The sequence below is a fragment of the Centropristis striata genome, chromosome 15 (genome assembly GCF_030273125.1).
Source record: "Centropristis striata isolate RG_2023a ecotype Rhode Island chromosome 15, C.striata_1.0, whole genome shotgun sequence".
NCBI lineage: Eukaryota > Metazoa > Chordata > Actinopteri > Perciformes > Serranidae > Centropristis > Centropristis striata.
Window position 1 is genome coordinate 6409888 of NC_081531.1, and position 21703 is coordinate 6431590.

Genomic DNA, 21703 nt, shown 5'->3' on the forward strand with positions numbered 1-21703 from the left:
TGACATGTTGCCATGGATACGCATTGTTCTGCTTCTCTCCTGATGACGACCCGCCTTGTTAGTGACCTGTCAATCAAAGGTAGCCCCGCCCCAAAACATACAATTCTTTATCTTCTATTTTCTTCTAAATGGGGCCATTATATGAACTATTAACATCAAATTGTCTTGAAGAAGATTTCTTACTAGCAATTGAGACCATAGTGTTGTCCTAAAAAAAAATCAAGTGAGAAATTTTGCATTGAAATGAATGGACAGATTTTTTTTGCAGCCAAACTTAGCGCCCCCTGCTGGAATTTTCTGTAGAATGCAGCTTGGCTCATGAAGTAGTGTAGCCCAGGGGCCTCAAGTGATGTTAACGCGCCCCTGAGGATATGGAATAAACGCTCCAACAGCTCTCCGAACCTGCCCCACATGCTGCTGCCGCATTATAACATTATAACACAGACGTTTGGTGCTTTTTTAGTAATACTGCAAATGTTTGACAGGCAGTAGGAATTGCCAAAAATTGTATATAATATAATATAATATAATATTTATCTCAGTGCAATTTCTGTTAACAGAGCCCGAGAGTCTATTTTTTTTTCTAATTTGTTTTGATTGTAGTCTATTTATTTAATGACTGGGTTGAATATAATTGCATTACCAAAAAGAGACTAAAATACAATCTTCATTGACTAAAACTATGTTATCAGTTTTCGTAGACTAAAACTAGACGAAAATTGTCACGGATAATTCTCACTGAACTGACGGATAAGACTAAAATTAAAACAGACCACCAAAAACAACACTAGTTTCACCCACGTATGCATGGGGGGGTTGGGGGGCTCTTAAAGTCCTGTAGCCCAGGGGCCTCCAGTGATGTTAACGCGCCCCTGAGGATATGGAATAAATGCTCCAATGGCTCCCATATGTTACACCTTTGGGGATGTTTTTTGTGTTTCCTGCAAAACTTGAAAAAATGAGTTAGGTGATTATTTTAACAGGGTAGCAATATATACTAGTTTATTCATTTATTGACTGGGTTAAATATAATTGCATTACTAAAAAGAGACTAAAATACAATTTTCATTGACTAAAACTACACTAAAATATCATCAGTTTTAGTCGACTAAAACTAGACGAAAATAGTCATGGATGATTCTGACGAAAAAAGACTAAAATGCTGAAACATGACTAGACTAAAAAGAATATGAACGTGACTAAAACTAATAAAAAAATAAAATGACAGCTTAACACAAAGACTATAGACTAAGACTAAAATTAAAACAGGCTGCCAAAAACAACATTAGTGTCAACCACTTATCGATGGGGGGCCTCATAAAGTTCTGTAGCCCAGGGGCCTCCACTGATGTTAATGCGCCCCTGAGGAATAACCGCTCCAACGGCTCTCCAGACCTGCTGCAGTTTATTCAAATAAACTGTCATTAAGTGAAAATACAGTGAAAGGGTCAAAGTTATCAGACCAAACCGTTAAATGTCCTTTTTTTTATATCTATATGACGTTGTATATAACTTTATTGACACGTTGACACGTTGACACTAGCAATTGAGAATATAGTTTTCTAAGGTAATAAATCAAGTGAGAAGTTTTTTTTAAATTTTGCATTGAAATAAATGGACAGATTTTTTTTGCAGCCAAAGTTAGCGCCCCCTGCTGGAGACCGCCCTCAAATCAGACCCTTATACTTCATAATAAAAGTCCCTTAAAAGGAAGTACATTTTAACCAAACATTTTATCTATATGACATATTTATAAACCATCTTATTTATTGCATTTTAATCACCTTTTAATAACTTTATGAACTTGAATCATAAATAAACTGTCTCAGAGACAGTTGCGCTAAAATTAAACAACACTAGTGTCAACCACTTATGCATGGGGGGGTTGGGGGGCTCTTACAGTAGTGTAGCCCAGGGGCCTCCAGTGATGTTAACGCGCCCCTGAGGATATGGAATAAACCTCCAGCGGCTCTCCGGAGCTGCTGCAGGCTGCTGGACTGAGTCTCGGGGAGGTCTCGGGCTGTGATGGGACTACAGATCCGTCAGTAGCCACACTGCCTCCTCCTCTTCCATCATGGCTCCCTCGGCAGACAGGCAGGGATACTGGGGGCGGCCCACCTCAACGCTCGACTGGTGCGAGGAAAATTATGTGGCCTCTTACTACATCGCGGAATTTTGTAAGTAAAACAGTTGCATCATGAATGGTGTAAACTGTGGATTGTGTGCTGTGTGTGTGTGTGCGTGGAGGGCAGCAGCAGCCATACTGACTGTGTAACGTAGCGCTGAATAACGTCAACATGAAGTGGGAGCAGCGGCTGTTACACTCATTTTCTGGTTTTATGATATCGTGTTATAGCTCGAGGTGTAATGAGGAAAAAGAAAAGCAGCGGAGAGACAGTGAACCTGCTCTATATCGAGCTGTTTTTACAGACTGTCGGTTATTATCGGTGCAGCCAGTGTTATTTAGCGTTATTAGTGGACTGCACTTATATATAAGTTATAAGCTATATATAGCGCTTTTATCCAAAGCTATACACTACACACTACTAACACACACGGTTCACACACCGATGAATGCAGCTCGTGTAGGCTGGTACGGTCGGGGATCGAACCACCGACCTTCCGATCAGTAGACCGCTCCACCAACGGAGCCACAGCCGGCCCGTTATTACACTCTTGCGTACGTTAATGTGTGTAATAGTGTGAAATGTTTCTCCCTTCACAAGGTGCATTAGCGTCAGTTATTAACAGGCAACGCTTGAAACTTGAAACATTTCCTCCATACCATCAGGGCGCACCGTTGCTGTGTCTAACGATAAAAACTGGTTCTGCAGGAACCTTTATCTTAGATTTAAACATTGTCAGTTTAAACTGTTGTAAAAGCTACAATGTCAGCGGAACTTCACGCAGGAATGACAGTAGACAGAGGTTTCGCTTTTGTCTAACAGTCAGCAACAAGCTTTAGCAGAACTACATTGGGAAAACATTACCTTTTAACCCATAACAACCCAGACCCAGTTATCCTTAAAGGATGTGTTCTATAAGTGATATAACTGATGTTTATTTATTTTTTTATTTTTTTAAATACTACCCCTAGATGTCAAAAAATCTGTGATGTGACATATACATTACAATGGGCGTTTATGGTATTTATGTTTATAATGTTTCTTATTTTAAAATTAAAAAAACTAGACACATTTTCTGCTTACAGAGACACACATTTGCCTTTTTCTCTGCATTGCCATAACATTTATCAAAATTGTGACATTAATAGTGCTGTTTAACAATAAATTATTTTTTATATAATACATTAATAATAAATAAAAACAAATAACCATTTGTCTTTTTGTTTGCATCTCCATAACATGTCAAAATTGTGACTTTAATTTGTTCAGGAAATATGGTCGGAACAAGTTTCATGCAGTAAAGGACACCCTATTCACGGATTAGAATTGTTAAATGGGTCTAAATTTAGCCTTGTAACAAAAAATAAAAATTTCGAAATAAGCTTCTTTTTCACATTTCTGTTTCCAGTCACAGCCACATTTTGGAGAAGTCACTTCTTGTCACAGTCACATGACCACCACACCAGAGTGTTGATTATACTTCGCTTAGGGATATAATAAGTTAATGTGAAGCATAAAGCTGAATATGGGAGATTATAGAAGATTTAAAGTGTTTGTTACACGGTTGTCACCATGGGTTTTTATGGGTTAAGTAGATTTTTCAATTATTACACATTGAACATTGATATTCGCTGGAAACTAAAGGCCGGCTGATATATAGGGCCGATATTTGCGTTTTTTACTTGTATCGGCATCGGCCGATACGTGCGTGCATTCATTGATCAATTATCCCATTTCACTGAGCCAACAGCAGGCAAGGCTCGGTGCAACATCTGCCGTTCTCTGGTGAGCTGCTGCTGATACCGGAAAAAAGAAAAACACACTTTAAAACTCCTAAAGATAGGTAGGCTAAATAGACTTACAGATGAGATGAGTCAGGGTGTAAATCCAGAGTGAATTGTGTTACTGACCAGGTGTAGGCCTATCACACAATGGGGCGGAGCTCCACTAAAAGGGGGCGGAGCTCCCCTAAAAGGTGTCCGATCAGAAACAGTGCAATGCTGCAACACGTCCTACGTAAATAATGATTAGTGGTCGACCGATACGGGTTTTTTAAGGCCAATGACGATACCGAATATTTTGACATTCCCAATTTTTGGAGGCCGATTCTTGAAGCTGATATTGTCGTTTCTCCCTCCATTTACATGATAAAAATGACACAGTGATAACAAATGTTACACAGGTCTCAATTTAAACAAAAAAAGAAACATTTATTAACAGAACATACAAAACGTATTAACAGTTGGATAGTAAACAATGTGTATGTTGTTCTAGGCCTGGAGGTGGTGGCGCCTCAGATGATCCACATATTTGATGTGTTTTTCTTTTTTCCGGTATCAGCAGCAGCTCACCAGAGAATGGCAGATGTTGCACCGAGCCTTGCCTGCTGTTGGCTCAGTGAAATGGGCTTATTGACCAACGAACGCACCCACGTATTTTTATGGCCGATACAAGTAAAAAACGCAAATATCGGCCCGATATATCAGCCGGCCGATAAATTGGTCTATCTCTAATAATGATATTTTGAAAAATTAATTAAAAAATCTTCAAAATCGAGGGCCCTAGAAACACATACACACACACACACACACACACACACACACACACACACACAGACGTTTCTTGCTTTAATAGATAGATTCTTTCAGGGTGGAAGTTTACTAGGCAATGTATTCAGAGGAGTTGTTTCCCCAGTCCCTCTTTACTGTTCATGTATTAATTACTAATGCAAAGTACAGTGTTCAATCAATGCCTTAGACTTTAATCTAAATCCGTTAGAGAATAACTCTCACTGTACGCTGGGACCTTCCAGTTTCTGTTCCTATTCTCAGTGGTGTTCAGGGTAATAAGTGATGCAACAGTAAGTCCAGGCCAAGTGGGTCAGAGTTTAGTTATATTATCGCTTTTTTCTTTCTCTTTGTACTTTGTCTGAAGCCTTTGTAGTGATTTGCACCTCATTTACTTCCCCTAAAAAGTCTCAGGCCTGCTGTATTCAGCATACTGTATTCTTTCATTTCACTGCAATGTTTCTAAACAGTGGCACAGGTGTGAAGGCCGCTAATTCAGGATACTACAGTTGAAGCTTTTGTTTGCACAAATGACACACGCTGGCCTCGCTAGGTTGTTGTTTTCTGCAGCAGAAGAATTGTTTGGCATTTAAACGTTGAGTCAGGTTACAATGGCTGGAATGTGGCATTGTTCATTTGGAAAAGAGACACCGGCGTGGTTTTAATCCTCATTTGAAGTGTGCTTTTGTACGTTATCTCTTTTTAAAAACATCAGCACATGGTGACAGGAGAAAGCAGACACACAGAGACGTCATAACACAGGGGACAGGTGTCTCATCACGCTCAGATAATTGTCAATGAAATGTGAAAAACAAAACACTCAGGCGCTGTAGAATTCCTGCCATGTGTACATTTATTATCAGTAACCAAAGTCCGTTTATTTTAAAATGGCCACAACATGGACTCTTGAAAACGCCTTGGCTTTTATCAGACACCTGCAGATAAATGGCACACTGTGAAAGCTCATATGATTGCACTACATATCATATATATATATATAAAGTTATTACTGTAAATAAAACATGTATTTTCAATAAATAGATGGACTCCAGAGGGTTAATGTTATTTATTACACTCTGGTGTATGTTAATAGTCGTGAAATCGTCACCCTGTCGAAATAATCACCTAACTTAATTTTTTCAAGTTTTGCAGGAAACACAAAAAAACTCACCAAAAGTGTAACATATGACATTTATTGATCATTTCACTCATAAAAGATGTAACAAAGGATGGCTATTTGCATAGTAATAATACTGTGTGTACATTATGTAACTTAAGAGAAATAAATGACTCAGGCAATTTTTCTTTTCAAAAACTTTTTCTTTATTTCAAAAATAAGTGCAAATTTACTTACAAATCGGCATATGCACATTATAAGAAAGAAAGATAGATCAAAAGTCAAATGTCCATTATACCAGTACGTATGCCACATTCAGAGGCACATCAATGAACAATTTATATCAAATAATTGTGAAGAAATACAATAATAATAATAATAATAATAATAATAATAATAATAAATAACTAAACAAAAACGAATAAATAAAATAAAATAAATAAATGAAAAACCCCAGATGAAACCCACCCACTCCTTGGATCCAGACCCCAGACCAACAAAAAACATCAAGATATGGTAACACTTTATTTTGAAGGTGTCTACATAAGAGTGACACAAGCCTGTCAGAAACATGACATGACAAGTATCATGAGCATTAATGTTACAAAGTGTCATTAATGTTCATGACACATCCCATGTCATGTTTATGACACACTCATGTCACTCTTATGTAGACACCTTCAAAATAAAGTGTTACCATATCTTGCTTTAGTCACAAAGGCATGTTCAAAAAATTGCCTAAGTCACATTTTATTTTGACTTAGGCATAATAAGTCAGTTTAAGTCACACACTTGACATAGGCCATTATCTTAAAGGGGTAAAATCACATGATCTGATCAACTGAGGAGGTAGACTCTTGAAAACGCCTCGGCTTTTATCAGACACCTGCAGATAAAGGGGAAGAAAATGCTTGTAAGCAGTATTAGTTTTCAATCTACTACATGTCCTGGTTAGACTGACTGTCTCCACGCCTAAGTTTGTACATTACATAACCACACCCAGAAAGAGTAACGACAGGATCAATGTTGACCATATTTATCAGGTTCCCTGTCGGCCTAAGGATGTGCCAATGGTACAGTTAGTACAAAGCAATGACTGCAGGGTTGGGAGGTTTACATACACAAACACTGACATCAGCTCAACCTTTAACCACTTTTGCAGATAAGACTTGTTAAAAGTTATCACAACCCCCTCACGGGTTTACATAGCTGATAATGAATGATAATGATTTTGGTTATTATCAAGAAAACCATGGAAAATGTCTAGATATCAGCTCTTAAATTAAAATCTTATGAGCTATTTTTGTTGTTATCATTATATTTGTCCAAACAAATGTACATTTAGTTGTACCAGGCATTAGAAAACAAGGGTCTAATCATTTTTTCCATGACTGTATATCATGATTTACTGGGGGAAGCCAAGCAATTATATGTAAAACCTCACATTCAGCACCCCCATATAGTCCAATTAGAATGATCTTTTGTTTCATAACTCCAGTTTCTGCCCGTGTGTCCATTCATCTGTTAGATTTGCAGTCAGATCAGCCTCCTTAGATCAAATTGTCATGAAGTAATGAATGTATGGATATAAATATATACAATATGTACGGTGGCCCTGAAGTGCAAATCACAACAGCAAATCAGAAAACACAACGACAATTCAGAAAACTTACATAACATATATATTATGTTAAATTATACATTTTCAAACAAATGTATATTCATTTTTATAAAGTTTATTAAAAATGTATTGTATAAGTTTGGGGAAAACATGACATTTTTATCTGGATGCATTAAGGTAATGAATTTGTGAATCAAAAATATGTTTAAAAATATACAAAATATTATTTTAACACAAAACAAGGAATTGTGCCTCATTATGGCTCTATTGTTCATTCATATAAAAGTGAAATATATTTAGTTTGATTAAGTATGTCCTTATAATCTTCACAGACATAGCTTAGACTGGCTGAGGGCCATGGGTGTATAGTCGACGGAAGAACTACACAGGGGTTAAGTGTCAGATACACAGTATTTCAAGTATTTGTAATGCATGTGATATATACACATTTCTTTGTCATACAATAGAAAATCCATGTACAGTCGCAGCAGACAAAGTGTGCATGAACTCCTGCTGCTGTGTCAGGTTTCAGTAACCAGATCCTATTCATGCTGGTGTTATAATGATCACAGGTAAGCCAGCCTGTCCCTCTGAACTCTTACTGCCGTCATGTCACCCAATCACAGAGGTGATCTAATGTCGCACAGCATGGGTCTCAAACTCACGGCCTGCGGGCCAATTGCGGCCCTCGTGACGATATTTTGTGGCCCCCACCTTGATATGAAAGTTAAATGTTACGTTAACAAAAAGGAAGGCAGCCGTGTTGTTGTTGGTAACTTTGTGTCTTTTAAAAAATAATTTTGTGTCTTTTTTTGGTAATTTTGTGACTTTTTTAAAATATTATTGTGACTTTTTTAAAATAATTTTGTGTCTTTTTTTGGTAATTTTGTGTCTTTTTAAAAAAAAAATTAGTGTCTTTTGTAATTTAGTGTATTTTTTTGTAATTTAGTGTCTTTTTTGTAATTTAGTGTCTTTTTTATAGTAAGTTTGTGTCTTTTTTTGTATTTTTGTGTCTTTTTAATAATTTTGTGTATTTTTTAGTAATTTTGTGTATTGTTTGGGTCATTTGGTGTCTATTTTTGGTCACTTTGTGTCTTTTTTAAAATAATTTTGTGTCTTTTTTGGTCATTTTGTGTCTTTTTAAAAAATAATAATTGTGTGTCTTTTTTCGTTTTGTTTTTTGTGTATTTTTTTTGTAATTTTATGTCTTTTTCTAATAATTTTGTGTCTTTTTTGTGTATTTTTGTGTCTTTTTTTGGTCATTTTGTGTATTTTTTTAAGTAATTTAGTGTTTTTTTTAGTCATTTACCCCAGGTAATTTGAGTTTGAGACCCCTGTCGCCAGGGTCGTGTCGTCTGACTCTTAATTTGTTGTTGTTGTCTCTTTGAACAGGGAACACTGTCAGCAACCTGATTATGATTCTCCCTCCCATTTATGGGGCGTACCAGACGTTTCGAGATGGCCTTGAGTTTCGCTACGTCTGCTCTTTCCTCGGACTGGCAGGTTAGTCTGTTGAAACTACAAATGACCTGGCTTCACATTAGTGTTAATACTGAAGCAAATGCAGCTCTTGTTTACATAGATTGACCACAGACTTTGCAGTGGTGTTGTGTTCACTGCTGATGCCGTCAACCACATTGCCTGAGAATGTCCTGACGTTGAGTTTTAATGTTTTGTGATGTTGTCTCTGCCTCCTCCAGCTGTTGGTGTTGGTTCCTGGTGCTTCCACATGACGCTGCTATATGAGATGCAGGTGGGCTACAGTGTTACATTAAAATATTAATATGTCAGCAAAAAGCGGGTAGAGATCCAGGACATGGTGACTGTTTAGAGCAGGGGTCTCAAACTCAAATTACCTGGGGGCCACTGGAGGCAGTATCAAAATGACCCAAAAAAGACACAAAATGACAGAAAAAAGACACAAAATTACAAAAAAAAGACACAAAATGACAAAAAAAAGACACAAAATGACAAAAGGGACACAACATTACTAAAAAAAGACACAAAATTATTTTAAAAAAAGGACACTAAAAGACTGAAAATACAGTAAATGACTTTAAAAAGACACAAAATTACAAAAAAAGACACAAAATGACCAGAAAATACACAGAATTACCAAAAAAGACACAAAATTACTTAAAAAAGAAACAAAATTACCAAAAAAGACACAAAATTACCAAAAATGTAATAAGGGATCTTCCACACGCAACACATTAAAGTGCCATTCACATAAAACTCCCATTAAACTTTCATATCAAGCTGGGGACCACAAAATATCGTCACAAGGGCCGCAATTGGCTCACGGGCCGCGAGTTTGAGACCCATGGCTTCGAGCTATCTTTTCTCTAATATCTCAATGTATTGTTGAAACTGCATGAATCAGACTCATTATTGTTTTGGGAAATATTTATTTTAGTTCTGGATTTATGAGGTCAATCATTTGCTACCTAACTCAATGTTATTCTGAAACAACGTAACCATATATTAATACATGTGCTTTCTTTGTATTCTCATTTGCAGTTACTGGATGAGTTGCCGATGATTTACAGTACATGCGTCTTTGTCTACTGTCTGTAAGTGGCTCAACTTTTTGGATTTCTTGGTATTGGAGCGAATATGGAACATATTCAGTGTGATTGTGGCTGTATGATGGAGCACTAAATACCTGATCCATTCCAAGAGTTATTCCTTCCACTGTAGCTTAGCTTGTGAAACGGTTTGTTAAACCATTTAAAACACGTTGTTTTTCAGGTTTATGTAGAGTTAGCTTGTGTGCATGGTTGGGACATAACTGTCTGTTAACCACTGCCTCCTATGGATCAGACCTTATGGGCTTTCATGGGAAACTATAGACTGTTTATAAATAATGGAGGTAGTCACCGTGACTACAGCCTCTCTACACCTCAACCTGACTGAGAGAAGCCGCTGCTAATACGTGTTAGCATTAGCTGGAGCATTAATTGGGATGTTCATTTTGGCAAAAAATAAAAACAAAATGTACGTTACTGACCTCAGAAAAATGAACAGCGACTATTTTCTTCTAAATGGGGCCATTATTAGAACTATTAGCATCAAATTGTGTTGAGGAAGATTTTTACTAGTGATTGAGACCATAGTGTTGTCCTAGAAAAAAATTCTGAGGTAATAAATCAAGTGAGAAGTTTTCTCATTTTGCATTGAAATGAATGGACAGAAATGTTTTTGCAGCCAAACTAGTCCAGACACTTTTTAGTGGTAGCAGACCCTCAGCTCAGAGAGGTTCTGGTTTTCTCCAAGCAGAATGGGTGACCTACTTTCTGATTTTAAGAGGGCAACTCTCTGAGACCTCGTTAATCAAGAGCTTGACAATGCATTCAATTTCTATTCTTCAGGGTGTCTGGTCTGGCACGATTTACTGAGAGAATGCATATTTTCAGATTGTGATAAGTGAGAGACAGAGGAAGCAAGATGCAGGGTTGAAAGGTCTTCAAATCCTCAATTAAGATTAAGATTCACTTAAGGATTAATTACTTTATTAATCCTACGATGGGGAAATTCGGTAACACTTTACAATAACCAACTAAATAATGTTTATAGATGGTTTATAAACCAATTATTAACCATTGACAAAGTGCTATACATATTTAATGTTTAAATGTTTTCAACCAATTTCTTAAAGGTATATGAATCATTTCAAAATCATTAACGTACTTAATATGGTGTTAAAAATGTTATAATGAGCGCAACTAAAACTATTGATAAACTATTATTATAATTTAATTGTTTGTTAATGGTAAAGTAACTATAAGCCTACATTAATATACCATCATTTTGTCATTTATAAATTATTTAGTTAGTTAAATATTAATAAATGATGTATTTTACATTCTAAATGGTCTATATACGGTTTATAAATGATAATTATACATTAATAAATATATGTTAACTATTTATAAATGATGGTTATTGTAAAGTGTTACCGGAAATTCAACCTCTGTATTTAAACCATCCTTTTTTACACACATCAGTACAAGGATTCAAACTGGTGACTCTCCAGTTACAAGCTGGATTCCTAACCTTGAGGCCACAGACTGCTCCATCACTTTGTCAAGTGGCTGGTATTAGTGTGAATGTAACATAAAACCTGCTCAAGGCTAGTTCTGTCAGCTTAGATCTAGGACCTACAGTCTTGTCTTACCTCATGGGCCTTACAACACACCTCTATCTGGTGAGTTTGCTTGACTTCCTCAACGTGTCTTTCAGAGTCCCTGTACGGAGTGTGTAGAGTTGAGAGACACAATTTTTTAAATGTAATTTTATTTAATTTGATAGGGACAATGCAGTTAGCATAGATACAGGACATGCATCCGATGTGCTGCATACAGAGATATAGCTTCAGCTAATTTTCAACTCCTGTCCCTAGTTGGGCTTTTACAACTACATACAAAATCACAATACTATAAAAATCCAATATACAATTACCCCATCTACAAAATAGAATAAAAGACCAATGTTGCCAGTCAGTGGCCACCACGGGTGATGTATCTGTAGCAGGAATGGACCGCTTAAATGCTGAAGGGGTCCACAATTCTTCATGGACACTACCACAGGGCCACATATAGGACCGTGCACTTAACCAGATATGATGAAACTTAAATTTTAAATATGTTTACAGTGCAGTAACTTAACATATTTCATGCTCAAATGCATGTTTAACTGTATAAATAGGAATACAAAAGGTTTGAAGCAAAATAAACAAACACTTATTGTGATTTCCTTTTTTTTCAGTGCAAGAACAGCAGACCAACATTAATTGCAAGAAGTAATTTTGTGCATTTTTACACTGCACTTTTAAGATTTCATGCTCAAATGCATGTAGTTGTACTGAGGGCCACTTCAAGTGAGGGTGTGGCCCGTACGCGGCCCCCGGGCCTCCAGTTGCCCATCCCTGGTCTATGGTGTCCATGTCAGAGGTGGAGCGATAGTCCCTCCATTCAGAGAACCTTGGTTACACATGTAACCTTCTGTTATTTGCTCTCTTTCCTGTATGGTTATTCAAGATAAACATGTAATGTTGACACTTCTTTTCTCTCTCTTTTTTTTCAGATATGAGTGTTTCAAACAACAGAACAGCCTCAATTTATTCCAAATTGCATTACTATTACTCTTCAGTGTCTCAGTCACTGTGGTGAGTATCCACTTTCACTGCAGATCATTTTGCTTGAACCATTATGTAAATGCAGCATACCATCCACCATTTCCTCCTGAGTAGTTTCTGTATTTTGTATCCTGCAGGTGTACTTACAATGGAAGGAGCCAGTGTTTCACCAGGTAAGGGAGTGCTCCGCTCATTGTTTGCTATTAGGGCTCAGCTCGGCCTTCAGTCAGTTTTACCTTGTGTAAACATTGGACTTGCTAACAGCAACGCAGCACTCTGCAGTTTGGTGTATTTGTTAAACATTAAGTAGTGTTTCATCTCAAAGCAAATATGCAAAATGATGCAACATTTAATGTTATTTTGCTGTTTACTGAGTACAGTTGAGTGATTCTCATGAACATGGTGCAGCTCATAACAAATCCAAGAGCATTGGATACATATTTTCTTTGACCCTTTATAACATATACAATCTAAAGTCACTGTTTAATATGAATTTATAATCTATTTGAAAAATTAGGTATTTTCTGACATTTTTAGAAACACTGAGCAAAATTCATTACCATAACACATTTTTAATTAGAAATAAACAACACATTTTACAACAACAACGATTTTTAAACAATATATTTTATTAAAATATACACATATTTTAATGCAAACGATTCTATCATTACCGTAACAACCATTTTCTATTCAATTTTCATTCAGATTTTGTTCTTTATACATGGTTTAAAACCATTATGTTTGATTATATTCTGTTAAATTATACATTTTCAAACAAATGTATATTTATTTTTTATAAAGTTTATTAAATATGTATTGTATATAAGTGTGGGGAAACCATGACATTTTTATCTGGATGCATTACAGCAATGAATTTGTGAATCAAAAATATGTTTAAAAATGTCAGAAAATAATTGTATATTTTTAGAGACACTGTGAGAAAAAAAATCATTACCGTAACACATTTTTAATTAGAAATAAAAACAACAAAAGGTTTTTTGGCAAGCACTTAAATATGTTCAAGGGGAACTGTTATCACCAAAATTTATTTTATTAAAATATACACATAGTTTAATGCAAACCATTCTATCATTACCGTAACATTTAACCATTTTTTATCATCAATTTTCATCCAGATTTTGTTCTTTATACATTGTTAAAAACAATTATGTTTCATTATATTCTGTTAAATTATACATTTTTAAACAAACGTATATTATTTTTATAAAGTTTATTAAATATTTATTGTATATAAGTGTGGGGGAAACCATGAAATTTTTATCTGGACACATTACAGTAATTAATTTGTGAATCGAAAATATGTTCGGAAATGTAGAAAATATTATTTTAGCACAAAACAATGAATTGTGCCTCATTTTGGTTATGTTGTTCATTCATATAAACGTGAAATATATTTAGTGTAATAAAGTATGTCCTTATAATCTTCACAGACATAGTTTAGACTGGCTTCATGAGAATCACCCAGTTACATTTTTATTAAGTTCTGGTATTAACAATAAAACACAGATAGTCGACTAATAAACTTATAATCCTAACCATATATGGTAACCATACACTTAATACCAGCCACTTTGTTTTTGCCCAGAGTTTGTCTGTCCCTACTTAGAGCCTCACACATTATGTGTTGCTGTACAACAGCAAGGACAATGGAACGCTGCGTCCTTTGTTGACACATTGGAGCTGACTTTGTTTACTGATCACACTGCTCTGTGGTGGTTCAGTGAAACACTGATAACCTACTGGAGCACAGTAAACAAGAAGGCTTCATCAGTTTGGTTCAAACGTTGACTCAGCACTAGTAGTTTTCTCCTTTATTAGATATGCAGATGCATCTCAATAAAACAGAAGATCATAGAAAAGTTTATTTATGTCAGTAATTCAATTCAAAAAGTGGAAATAACACATTATATAGATCCATTACACACGGAATGAAACACTTGATGTCTTAATTTATTTAATTTCTTCTAAGTATAATGATTATGACTTTGATTTAATGAAGACCTAACATTCAGTGTCTCAAAAAAAATGAATACTACAGAAGACCAATTTTAAAAAGTCTGTTTAATATGGAAATGTTGGCCATCTGTCCAAGTATGTCCATGGATATATGTGAGCACACCAAGGTTATAATAGTTTTGGATTTTTTTTTCTTCTTTTTTTCAATATATATCTTTATTGGATTGTCAGGACATAATACATATTTAATCAGTAAGGGTAAGGGTTTTTTTAGATTTGTAACCACACAATACAGTTTCAGTTAGTTAAGAAAAGAGAGGGTTTTTTTTAGATCTCTCTTTTATTTTTATTTCCGTTAATGAAAATGTTTTTTCAATTCTAGTTTTCGTCATTACGTTAGTTTTCGTTAACTATTACAAACTTGGAACGCACTATAGGAATCAGTAGGTCTGAGATAATGAGGATATAATATAGAAAGGCCATGTTAGCAGACTGTTAAAAGTTATGTTTTTTTTTTTTTTATTAATCTCAGTTATAGCTTAGGCTGCTTTCAACATAGAAATAGGTTGTCACCAGAGCTCAAAGTGTTTGCAGTTGCCCTTGCAGTGTTTCAAAGCCCAATAAATCATGATGTCTTCTTTCAGGTCATGTATGGTGCTCTTGTAGCTTGCCTAGTGATGCGATCTATCTTCATTGTTACATGGTAAGTTTGCCAACAGGACTCCTACACTTAAAAACAATATATCATTCAAATTCTTGTACATTATTATGCAATGAAGTAACAACTTCTTTTTATTGTCAGGGTGTACCCATGGCTCAGACCGCTGTGTTACACCTCTTTAGGAGTCTTTCTGTTAGGGTTCCTGCTGTGGAACATTGACAATATCTTCTGTGACACATTAAGGTGAGTATTTGCAGCGGCTGTTAACCATATTATGTATTATGTATTGACTTATTATATATTATGTATTGACTTGCTTAATTTTGGGTTTCTGAGAGCGAAGTTGATTATCCTCCTTTGAACCGCTGTAATATAGGAAATGTTCACATAAACAGCGACATTAACCTTTATGTGACAATTACAGCAATAATGTACATTTTTACAAGAAAAGTCAGTCAACATTTAAAATAATGTCAGTGCCTGGAAATGTATCAGTTCAAGTACTGTGGAAGAAACTTAACTTAAACCTTGCTTATCTATAATGGATGATGCATTTTTAGATTTTGGTTCACATTAAAACCGTACAAAAAAGTACATAAAATAAAACCTTTATATAGACAAGTTATTAACATCCTTTTCTGATATTTGTTTTGTTATTAATTGAATTTGTTTGCTTGTTCTCTCAGAGCCAGTAGACAAACACTTCCCCCTGGTGTTGGGGTAGTAACACAGTTCCATGCCTGGTGGCACATCTTCACAGGCCTTGGATCCTACCTGCACATACTTCTCAGGTAAGCTCATGTTTCAGTGACAGGAGACAGTGAGTTTTATTGTGGTGAGGAATGTTCACATTATTTCTAATGTTCATTTTCTTTTAGCCTGCAGATCAGGTCAACCTACCTCAAGCACAGACCAAATGTAAAGGTATGTCTTCCCTTTAACCTTTGTATGACAAAAAAATGTAAAAATAAATAAATCTAAAAAACTGCCATCAATGTATAAATAAATACAATAAATGTAAACTTTCACAGTTAACTTTCACAAATATTCATCAAATATTAATTGCTTTTCTGAATTTTAAGCCTTAAATACCAGTTTAATTTTGTTTGTTTATCTATCTATACCTACATACCTGCCTACCTGCCTACCGACCGACCTAGGATTAGGGTACCTACCTAGGGTTAGGGTATCTACTTAGGGTTAGGGTACCTACCTGGTTAGGGTACCTACCTACCTACCTACCAATCTACCTACCGATCTGGTTAGGGTTAGGGTACCTATCTACCTACCGACCGACCTAGGGTTAGGGTACCTACCAAGGGTTAGGGTTATGGTACCTACCTGGTTAGTGTTAGGGTTAGGGTACCTACCTAGGGTTAGGGTACCTACCTGGTTAGTGTTAGGGTACCTACCTGGTTAGTGTTAGGGTTAGGGTACCTACCAAGGGTTAGGGTTAGGATACCTACCTGGTTCGGGTACCTACCTGGTTAGGATTAGGGTACCTAGCTGGTTATTGTTAGGATTAGGGTAACTACCTGGTTAGTGTTAGGATACCTACCTTGTTAGGGTTAGGGTACCTACCTGGTTATTGTTAGGGTTAGGGTACCTACCTGGTTAGGGTTAGGGTACCTACCTGGTTATTGTTAGGGTTAGGGTACCTACCAAGGGTTAGGGTTAGGGTACCTAGCTGGTTATTGTTAGGATTAGGGTAACTACCTGGTTAGTGTTAGGATACCTACCTTGTTAGGGTTAGGGTACCTACCTGGTTATTGTTAGGATACCTACCTGGTTAGGGTTAGGGTACCTACCTGGTTATTGTTAGGGTTAGGGTACCTACCTGGTTAGGGTTAGGGTACCTACCTACCTACTTACCGAACGACCTCCCTACTAAAGCAAAGAATGTCCCTGGTGCATTGGGGGTTGATTGTTTTCTTCCATGCCTTTATTTATTTGTCCTGTCATATTCCAACTTTCTTAGTTTCTTTGCGGAGTTTGGCCCACATTGCACATTGAACCACAGAAGACCAGTTGAAATAAAGGGATTGGGACCAACTGAAGGATGGTGACTGCCAGATTCAGACACCATCAGCACAGGGACCTGCCAATGCCCACTGCTGGGACCTCAGCCCACAGCACGGGGGTAGGTGGACCCTAAGGCACCACCACAGGGACCCTTTGGTTCTCCACTGTGGGGATTTACTAAGAATGGTATAGCACTGAGTCCAATTTAAAGAAATGGAAGATTTTTTTTTCATCTGTCATAATTTATTAGAATAGCTTTTCTATAATCTTATTGAAGTGTAATAATTTCATCTGTGTGTAGTCCACTGCAGTGGTAAATGTTAAAGGGGGTATGGGTGTTGTCTTAATTAGGGTTTGGGAAGAGGGAAACCAGTTTCATTACTCAAAATCCCCATTAGCATATTTATTGTATCTTTGATTCTGTGGATATCTGAAATTCCTTAACTTAGAGCGATTTAAGTAAAAGCCTCAACTAAATGATAACTAGTACTTTTGCTTATGTGTAGTGTTACAAGTAGCTGAGGTAGCTCTACTCATAACACAGCGTTATCACATCCCCGTTCATATCCCTTTTGTTTTTGGGTGTGCTCACTACATATGGGATAGAAACTGCCAACTAGAACGTAAAAGTAAGACTGTGTTATTGTAGCTCAGCTGTCCTCCTTCATTTCCTTAGCCACTTGGCTTCATTATTACTTAAAATGTTGCTATTAGAACATGCCAAGACTGGAATTATTCATTTCTCTTTTCTTTCAGTGCCAAAGTTGCAATGGTCATTTAATGTGTCAGACATATTAATATTTTACCTCGTTAAAATCAAGCGAGAGATGCAATACTTATAATTCTGTTTCACAGCATTACGCAGAATTTTTATTTAGTTTAGGACAGGGTTAAAAATTTCCCCAGGAATACAAAGCAAGTGGAACCCTTTTCGACAGCTCGGGTTTCTGTGGACAGAGACATTCTTTTACATTCTTCAAAGTGAAGCTGCACACAAATTTATGCTGTGAAGGACAAAAACCATACAGCCACCCCTCGGGCCCACGGGAGGTGAGTGTTGGTTTGCATCAGAATCACAAAGAGCATCCCTCAGGGTGTGTTTTGTTAAGAAACCCATTTGTCCGGGTGTGACCAGCATCTGGAGGGTCTGGCCAGGCACAAATAATGCAAACCTGCAGAAACATCACTGGAAATGATCATGTGGTGGCAAAGCCAGCGTACAGAGACATACCTGTTTCAGAGAAAGATTTCATATGTGTAACTATTGGCATTCAGTCAAAGGAGCCAGTGAATGAATGGGACATGTCAGAGTCATTGCATCCTCATAGGTAATGGAACTTTTTTCCTATTATAAAGAGGAGATGTCCCTTTATATGAAGATACTAAATGCTGAAGGCATACTATGCAGGAATTGTAGCTTACTGTTCAGACTGGTCTCCAATCAAAAACAGCCCCATAGATCGTTTGTACAGCCAGCAAAAAAAGGATCCATTTTTACATTTGACACTGTCCTCTAGCGACCGTAATATTATGGCGAGGCGTAGTATAGAACATGGAAGTTCTGACTTTCACCCAGGAGAACAGGGTTTGTGTCCCATTTGAAAACAAAAGTAAACAATGTGGTTTAAACATCATGGCATATCCGTGCCTCATGTCTTTTGTATCGTCTTTTTTGCCCTAAACCTAGATCAGTGGCTGTGTAGCCTAAATTCAACAAAACTGCAACTTTCTTTTTATAACCGCTGACCTTAATTTTAGAACACTCTAGAAACACTCGTATGGGTCATTTTCACAAACGCTCATATTGGTCGTCAACAAAGCCTTTATTTCATTTGTTCTCCTTGTGCATGCTCCCAACTTGCCTCTGCGCAAAGCAATGCACAATTCCAACACGTCTCCAGCCTCAATTGCGGTCTCAGGTGTGTCAGACATCGTCTCAAGTTACCACACTGGTTCCTTTAATTTCAGTTTAATTCTAACCTTAAACATCCTTCCAATATCCCCGTTTTATTGCAATCCACATCCAAGTCGATCAGCTGATTTAACTCACGGCCCGCCGGCTGCTTTCTTCATCTGTCGGCAAGTGATCAGCTGGATCCGCCAACTCCCCGATTTCCTTCGAGTCGTCAGTGAAATTGATCAACTTGTTGCGGCCACTCTTGCTTTCAAAAAAAGTTAAAAAACATCAGAGTAGTCTGTGTCGAGGACTCACTAGATAATAAGCACTCACAGAGTTTCAGTTTCAACCAAAGGTGGTGGGATTTACTTACAAAAACAGAAATATTATCCGGGTTGACTTGCAACAATAAGCAAAATAAAAAATGTAATTTAGTGGTTGATAAATTGTTTCACTCCTCGCTCCCTTTTCTGTTTCAACAAAAAACAGACTCAAAGTAACCAGCTGTTCTCACTCCCAGGAGGAGGGACCTGAGCAGCAAAAAACAATTATAATCAATAATAAAAGTCAACCTACAATAGTCATCAGCATTCCCAAAATACAAAGAATCAATAGGCTCCAACAGGTGGTATTGACAAACGACATATTCTGTCGTTTAGCACTAAAACTTGTCCCCTCCTTCCTGGTTCACAAAAGTGACAGCAAACCCCAAGTTTTGGTGTTGCTAAGAAACATTCTGAAAGTAGCAGAATTAAATGAATATACAGGAACACACACTTCTAGCAAGTACTTCATTGTGTAGTCTCTATAGCCTTCTACATTGTTGTTTTTTGGGGGGTAAATCCTGCATAGTATGCCTTTAAACATATCCTTTTATTCCCACCCTTATTTATTAGTCCTTTTTGTTTCATTTATTTACACCATTGCATCAAGGTGAAGAGTCCAATGGCACATATGCACCCTGTTGGGGAATACCTTAGTCAGACAGTGTATGATACAACCACTAGGTGGCATAACTTCCCAGCTTATTTCAGACATTGCCAAAAATGCCATTGTGCATGAAGGAACTACTGTCTACCCAGTGTAGAACTTGACTTTGTTTTCATGTACCAGATCTGCGGTGAAATGAAGGGCTTTTTTATTTACAATGTTTGTTTTGCTGCTGTGAAGTTGTGGATATGTAATGGAAACAATAGAACCTGGAGCTTGAAGTAACTGTTGGAAGATGCACAACATAATTGTTGGATGGAGATATATTTGTGTGGCCTCATAAAGTGCTGTGTGCTGGATTATCTCCTGATACATTCATATGTCATTATGCATACATGCTATGTCACTAACATCATCATATGCTTGGGTATAACAATTGCGTGAGTTACAAACATCCATAAGCACAATGTATGAAAGTATTATCACTGTTCAAAATGTCTCTGTGGAATCTTCAATGTATGTTATTATCTCAAAATCACTGCTCATCAGCAGAGGTGAGCATTCGTCAAAGAGGGTGCCTTATTGTTATCCTTGCAGTCCAAGTAATCCAAGTTGCCTTGATGTTCGTGATAAACAAATCCATTAAACTGTCCCTTGTGTTTTGCAGTGTGCCCTTCCCCTGGTCCTGAGCCGTTAAAGTATCAGGACAAACGAACCTGGTCTCACAGGAATCCGTGAAATAACCACGGATTCGCTTAACTCAAAATCCGTGGAATAGCCACGGAATCACTCAAATTTCCGTGAAACTGACACGGATTTGGCTATAATGCAAGTTAATGACAGTCATATCCCGTGGCTATTCCATGGAAATTTTTTCCTATTGGTTTGTTCCAAGTCACGTGACTTTCAAGGTCCCGGCGGTCAGAATAAAAAACATGGCGGACAGTTCTCTCATTTTTAGTGAAAAAAATCAATATTTTGACTTAGTTTGTGCATAAAAATGGATTTTGATCACATTTCTAGCGAGAAATATATGTTTTATTTTCTAAATATTCACTCAGTGAATGTACATAATCACTTTGTATGTTGGAATAGCCACGGGTTTTGAGTTAAGCAAATCCGTGGCTATTTCACGGATTCCTGTGAGACCATGTTGGGACAAACAATATCTGCTTCAAATGCAAAGTCTGTGCCTGATTCTTTGGCCTTCCATTCATTTCATGTGTCAAACATCTTACTTACAGGTTGTTCCAATGACTTAAACTGTAGCTGTAAGTAAAAAAAAAAAAGTATGTTTTGAGGCCAGACGAGCAAACTCTGCTGTCATTTTTTGTTGAACTTTGGTCACGTGCCAGTCTTTAATGATGTCTTGTATTGTCAAATAAAAGAAAATGTGTCAATTTTGCCTACAGAAAAACTTTGTCTGAGTCCTGTCTTTGCAGCTATACACTACATTTCACTTCATGCTGCTGCTCAGAGCAGCCACTTTGAGGAAAAAACTATGAGCAAATGATCACACTTTGTTGGTTTAATGTTTCAACTTTAACTTTCAGTAAATATAATCATTGATAGGATGCTTTTTGTGGTTTATTATGAAGGGAATAAGTGGAGAAGTGTTTGTTTAATGCACATTTTTTCCATCCGA

The 21703-nt window shown here is 36.8% G+C and overlaps 1 protein-coding gene across 1 annotated transcript; it reads left to right on the forward strand.

The window, feature by feature from the left end:
• Nucleotides 1–2011: 2011 nt before the first annotated feature.
• Nucleotides 2012–21475, forward strand: acer3 (alkaline ceramidase 3). The gene is made up of 11 exons (XM_059352163.1): nt 2012–2177; nt 8824–8934; nt 9132–9184; nt 9952–10004; nt 12517–12598; nt 12706–12741; nt 15193–15251; nt 15351–15452; nt 15896–16000; nt 16088–16133; nt 17188–21475. The coding sequence occupies exons 1-11, from the start codon at nt 2075–2077 to the stop codon at nt 17239–17241; spliced, it is 804 nt and encodes a 267-aa protein (XP_059208146.1). The 5' UTR covers nt 2012–2074; the 3' UTR covers nt 17242–21475.
• Nucleotides 21476–21703: the final 228 nt, after the last annotated feature.

Bases quoted from the DNA above. Each gene is read 5' to 3' on its own strand.
- acer3 (XM_059352163.1), top strand. From the start codon at position 2,075: ATGGCTCCCTCGGCAGACAGGCAGGGATACTGGGGGCGGCCCACCTCA. The intron at 12,742-15,192 runs GTAAGGGAGTGC...GTCTTCTTTCAG, and splicing joins AGGAGCCAGTGTTTCACCAG to GTCATGTATGGTGCTCTTGT. The intron at 16,134-17,187 runs GTATGTCTTCCC...CAACTTTCTTAG, and splicing joins AGCACAGACCAAATGTAAAG to TTTCTTTGCGGAGTTTGGCC.